This window comes from Monodon monoceros, unplaced genomic scaffold, assembly GCF_005190385.1.
Source record: "Monodon monoceros isolate NGI ecotype Baffin Bay Population unplaced genomic scaffold, NGI_Narwhal_1 Super_Scaffold_22, whole genome shotgun sequence".
NCBI lineage: Eukaryota > Metazoa > Chordata > Mammalia > Artiodactyla > Monodontidae > Monodon > Monodon monoceros.
Window position 1 is genome coordinate 93,474,148 of NW_021703779.1, and position 6,000 is coordinate 93,480,147.

At 38.5% G+C, this 6,000-nt stretch overlaps 1 protein-coding gene across 2 annotated transcripts in view; it reads left to right on the forward strand.

The window, feature by feature from the left end:
* The window catches only part of PAK3 (p21 (RAC1) activated kinase 3), a 108,794-nt gene that overhangs the window by 39,823 nt on the left and 62,971 nt on the right, over window positions 1–6,000 (forward strand). The window contains exons 4-6 of one of the 2 annotated variants that reach the window (XM_029241515.1): window positions 2,072–2,134; window positions 3,712–3,756; window positions 4,905–5,058. In XM_029241515.1, the coding sequence (XP_029097348.1) occupies window positions 2,072–2,134; window positions 3,712–3,756; window positions 4,905–5,058 (262 nt within the window). The remainder of the gene's footprint in view (window positions 1–2,071; window positions 2,135–3,711; window positions 3,757–4,904; window positions 5,059–6,000) is intronic. The other variant, XM_029241516.1, reaches the window with a different exon arrangement.

Below are 6,000 nucleotides of genomic sequence, written 5' to 3' on the forward strand. Positions count from 1 at the left end.
ATATAATATATATACATAGTGCACAATAAATACCAGTAAGAATTCTCCAGAAAGACTATAGCTATAGATCCAGTCTTTCTTTGGATATTTTTAGTGCTCAAATAGCACACGATCTCAGATCTATGATATTTTATACCTTTTTTTTTTTTTTAAAGATCTGGCATCTTTCTTTTAGATGGATGAAGGAAAAGATGTGGCTAGAAACATGTCCTCAGGAAGATTAACTACATTTTTATACTAGTAAGGACCTCAATCAAAATGTGCATTCTGAGATAATGAGTAATTTTGAATGCATTCTGGAAAAAAATTCTTTGATAGAACCATTACCGTTAATTCTTGTATTCTTAAACCAGAGAGAAATTTAGGTATTAAATAATTAAATTTCCTATTTTATAACATGATGGTTAGTGAGTAGACTGTGTCACAAGATTAAATTTTAAAAAAGAAGGAACAAATTAATTTGATTTGGAGAATCAAACCATGTTTCTGAACTGACAAATTACCTTCTTTTTTCAATTCCGGAAGCAAGCAGTGTGAGAATGAAATGGAAACTGACTAAACATCTTAGCCTTGTAAAGTGATGTGAGCTGATTGTATGTTCTCAGTAGCAAGCAGAAGAGAACGTTAAGAAGTGCTGACATTGATAAAGTTGAGATACTGGTTTAGCCAATTTCATCATTGGAGTCAGAGATATTATTCAAATGGCCTTGAGTTTGAGCCCAGCCTCTGTTCTTTGCTGTATTTGAGAATATTCTGTTAGCTACACTTAGAAAATATAACCTCACTGTCACCACTACCACCACCATCATCACCACCCAAAACAAAAAATATTTATATATATTTTTATAATCTGAACAAGTTTAGATTTTTAAAAAATCATAAACAAAGAGACGACTATTTTTTCTGATGTTTGAAACAGTAAAAGCACTGAATCATTATAAGTTTTATCTTAAAAATCTTCCCTTTTTTATTTTAAGAACTGTCTTTCCTGTTTTGACCTTTTTGTTTTCCATGTGCTTTTCTTCTGTTTAATCTTTTCTTGTTTTATTGTTGTCATTCCATATTTCTCTGTTCTTTTATTCTTCCTTTTTGTTTTCTGATGTGAAAATTTTCCCCTCCACTATTCTCATGTGATACTCTGGTTCCTTTCCAATTTTTAAATTTTTTCCACTCTTTCCTACTTGCTTGACATCTCCTGATAGAATTTCTCTATCTTTAGCTTTTCCTTTGTTCTTTATGGGTTCTGAATGGAAATGAAGGAAAGTGAATCACCATCATCTTGCTGACTGGAGACCATCCATTTTCACTTTGCTGTCAGTTAGAACCCCAAGAATCAACCAGAGAGGGGTGGGGTGGGATGTGTGATGGGCAATCTTTCCAACTGTGAAAAACATTTTGATGCAACTGAACCAAACCAAACAAGAACCTTTCCCCTCCTCCCAAAAACCTAATATAAAATAAAGTGTTTGGATGCAATTGTTAGAAATCCACTGAATATATAGATGAGACGCAGGCTAAATTTGGAAATCTGATGTACTTTATTGTCGCTGTGATAATCTTTCATAACTATTTGTCCCCACCTTGTTTTTTAAAGATACCAAATTCTGCCTTTTTTTTTTACTATCTTAACCTATGATTTATATTTACTAACTTTAAAAATACCAAATGATAATAAGCTTTTAAAAGTCATTTTATTGGTAGGATTTAGAATGGGGTCTTAATCGCCCCAGTACCACTAATTGGTTGTGTGTGTGTATGCGTGTGTTCACGTGGAGGGGGAGGGACATATTACTAAATTTGATCATTACAGTTGTTGAGGTTGAATCTTGAGCAATTTGTTGAACTGTCGAGTCCAGTTGTCTCACAAGGGCCTGTTATTTGGAATATTTGGACACTGGTTTGGTGTATTGCTTGGTGCTTACCCTTTGGCTAATTGGCCCATACAACCTTGTACACTTGGTCACACACTTGGACCCTGAGGTTAAAATTAGGTTGGGAGGTGAGATTTTGGGTATGAAACTACTATAAGTCCTTACCCTTTATATTACCATTTTTGTCCCAAATACTTCAGAACTCCCCCTTCCAGACCTCTAGACCTGTGACGGTCGCTTCAAGTCAATCAGAGGGAAAAATGGTATGAGTGATATACATTATCATTTCTTATGATAAGATAAATGCTTGGCCTGTTGTATCATGCTGCCATTCTCCTGGGCTACACTGGACAATCCCCAGCTTGATGTACATCTAGCTGTTATTACATACATGGTCAGGCTTCTGATGCTCACACTTCTAGGTCTCCATTAGCTATCTGACTTTTGGGGTTTGTACCTCAATTTGGAGTAATGAGTTATGGCTTTCTGATTACATGCCTTTATGGCATACATTCAAATTTAAGTGTCAGGTTTCATTGATGAACTGGTTTATCTCAAAAAAAGAAAACAATTATGTCATCAGTGTAGTCACGTGGTAAGTATAGTTGTCTGGAGGATCTTTTGCAATTGACAGCAGTTTTTCCTGCTGTCTAGTGATCACAAGACTATTATCACAAAAGTTTAGAAGTGCCATGAGTATGTATAATAACTGCAAATATTCTAATGATTATGGTAATGATCATGCCAGTGATGTCTGCTCTGGTGGTTATGTGCAATGCATACCTGGTTTTGTAACACTTAATAACTCCTTTGGCCATTACAGTATTAACCAAATGCTATTAATTGCACTTAGAATCAGAACTGGGATCATGCATGGGCTCCTGAGTTCAAATTTTTCGCTTAAGGCTTTAGCATCAAATTGCGTGATGAATGCATGTAAAAGTGTCCTTTCACTGTGCTTGGAGTAACCCCAAATGCCAGGAATCAAAGACCTGTAACCCAAATCAAATCAGTTGGGTAAAAGCATGTTTCTGTAGCATTGGAAATATCATCTTTATTTAGACAAAGCTGTTACCTTATATCTGATCTTATTTTGTGGGAAGTGGGACTTTAGAACTGCGGCATTAAAATGGAGATTATTCATAATATGGTTTGAAACGAAATGGTTTCCCTTTCCCTGGTCTAAATGTCTAAGAAATTCAAACATAGAGTCTGGCTGTGTGGGAAATCCTTAATCTAGTTTTCTCTAAGCCAGCCACGACTTTAGCTCCAAAATACAGAAGAATCACCTTAATGAGAACAGGTTAAATTCAGCATCACCATATACCTCTTCTTTGAATTTTAGCCATACAGACACTTCCAATGTGAAATTGAAAATGGTTCACCAGAATTGGGAACTGAAATTTGTAAGTTCATCACATGGCCATTGGCTACCTGTGCTCACCCAGTCGTAAAAACAACTTACAAATTGCTGTTGAAGCTTTTCATGATGCCATACTTCTTCCCTCCAAATTCATGTTTCTGCCTTTTAGTAATTTCTCCAGTCATTTAATACTAATCCTTATTATTGCATATTTATGGAGGAAGCATCTGGCCAAAAGTGGAACTATGCATCCAAACTTTGGAACATCGTTGTTTTCTCTGTTTTCTTAAATCTGTTGCCCTGTAGCCTGTCCTGCCCCTGATTTAGTTAATACCTCCCTATTTTCATAACCGCCCCACTTTAGAAGGGATTAACCCCTCCCCATTCAGACCCATTGGTTTCATCTCCTCCCACCTTCTAAGTTGTCCCACATTCTGTTTTAACTTTCTTTTCTTTCTTTATTTACGTCCATTACAGCCAGATCTCTATGGCTCACAGATGTGCCCAGGGAAGCTCCCAGAGGTGCGTCACAGGCCCAAAAGAAGCTTGCATCAAAGTGCTTCTTTGAGATGTCATAGCACTGCAGCAGCAGGTTCATGTGTGTGCAGTAGAGTTGTTGCTTGGCTTATCTCACTTTTTTGTTGTCATTCCCAAACTCTGGAGGCCCACGTCACACATTGTTTTGCCGAGACTTCATAGGACAAAGCCACGTAAATTGTGTCTAGATGCACTTCAGGAAGAGTGTGTCTGTTTCTCGCTCCAAGTTCTCTTGGAGGTTGGTTAATTATGAAATGGGGACATCTGTAGGCCAAACATGTAGGAAAGAGTGCTGAACGCTCAATACAAAGCTAACCTCTCTGTGTAATTTTTGCAATTCTCCTTTGTTAGATTGCCAAACAAACTCCCTCCTCTCTGCTCTAAATGCTTCAGATTATTGCAAATTTTCAGAAGGCTTTGGCATGGTTGCCACTGTCCCCAGGTTCTATGTGGCCAATGAACGAAGTGGGGAGGAGGGGATGGGGGGAGGAGAGGAGAAAGCTGCAGGGAAAATGTTACTATTTAGCACCCCTGTGGTTATTGCTCGTCCATGATTCTATTTTTGTCTCCTCTCAATCCCCCTTTATATTAAAGCTCTAGACCCCCCCAAAAAATTACATTTGATAACCACAGAGTATGAACTGACCAAGGGTGAGGCTTTACTTTTATTCTAAAAGATATTCTGATTACAACATGCCCAGAAACAGCTTATGTTATTCCAGTCATATAAAATCTATTGATCTGCACTATTACTATGCTGTGCACAAATTTAGAGAAGTCTTTGCTATGTCTGCCCTGAGTCGCCAGAAAAAATAAGCTAAGCCGTAAACATCATTTCATGGATGAGCAGAGTTAATATGGAGGTGATTTTCATGCGCTTTTTTTTTTTCTATCCCAGTCATACTCCCACCCACCCTTTTTAAGTTGGATCTTAGTTTTACCTATGTGTTTTAATTAGAGAAGAGAATGATTGCATTATTAAGTTACTAACTTTAAATCTAGAGTGTAACTTCAGTTTCCCAAGTGTAATCCTACAGGTAGCATGGGCTTCTTGGTGAAGAACTTTGCTGGAACATGAAAATGCAGCTGTTGAATGTTCCGAGCTTCCATTCTTTCCCTTTGGTTGTCCACAGGGAATTCCTGAGCAATGGGCACGATTACTCCAAACCTCCAACATAACAAAGCTGGAACAGAAGAAGAACCCCCAAGCCGTTCTAGACGTTCTCAAATTCTATGATTCCAAAGAAACAGTCAACAACCAGAAGTACATGAGCTTTACGTCCGGAGGTAAGAGTAAATCTAGGATATCAAAAAGTGAAGAAGTGGGACTTCCCTGGCAGTCCAGTGGTTAGGACTCTGCGCTTCCATGGCAGGGGGCCCGGGTTTGATCCCTGGTCGGGAACCAAGATCCCAAAAGCTGTGCGGTGCAGCCAAAAAAAAAAAGGGAAGAAGTAATTCCAATCTCAGAACCTCAGGATTAGAACGGAATGCCTGGAGGGTATTCGAAGCCAGTTCAAGTTCCTTTTCTGAATGACTTCAACATAAATCAACCAAAAGATGAGTTGGAAGTTGAAGTTGATGTTAGGAGATTTACAGTACTTGGGTGATTTTATAACTCAAATAAGGAAATTGTTCAGTGAAGCAGTAGTTGTCAGTTTGAATCAGCAATCACGATTGTTGTTTTGTCTCTTCACTGGCATGAAGACACTGAGTCACTTAGGATCAGGCCTTGTCATGCATTTAGGAAGTAAGAGGTGTCTGGATCAAACCCTGGTCTCTTGAAATTTATTTTATCCCTTAGATTCACTAAATTGCATGCACCATGGTGACACAGCACAAATTTTGTGGTTGCTGGGTTATTTTGATCTGACCGCAAAATCAGACTTAAAAAAAGAAATCATGTCTTGGTATTTATAAGAGACTGACATGGCCACGTTCCTGCCGTATCTTGACTTCATTTGCTAGCCTGTAGACCCAGCTTTTGTTTGAAGGTTTGATGTCCAAATTTGCACTGTAAGCAACTGAAAAAATATACCAAGCAATTATTTTGCATCGTGAAAATGATGATCTGGGTTTTGTCTCTAAAACAATTTATTATTTTACATCTGAAGAAAGAAGAGGGGGCTTCCCTGGTGGCGCAGTGGTTGAGAGTCCGCCTGCCGATGCAGGGGACGCGGGTTCGTGCCCCGGTCCGGGAAGATCCCACATGCCGAGGAGCGGCTGGGCCCG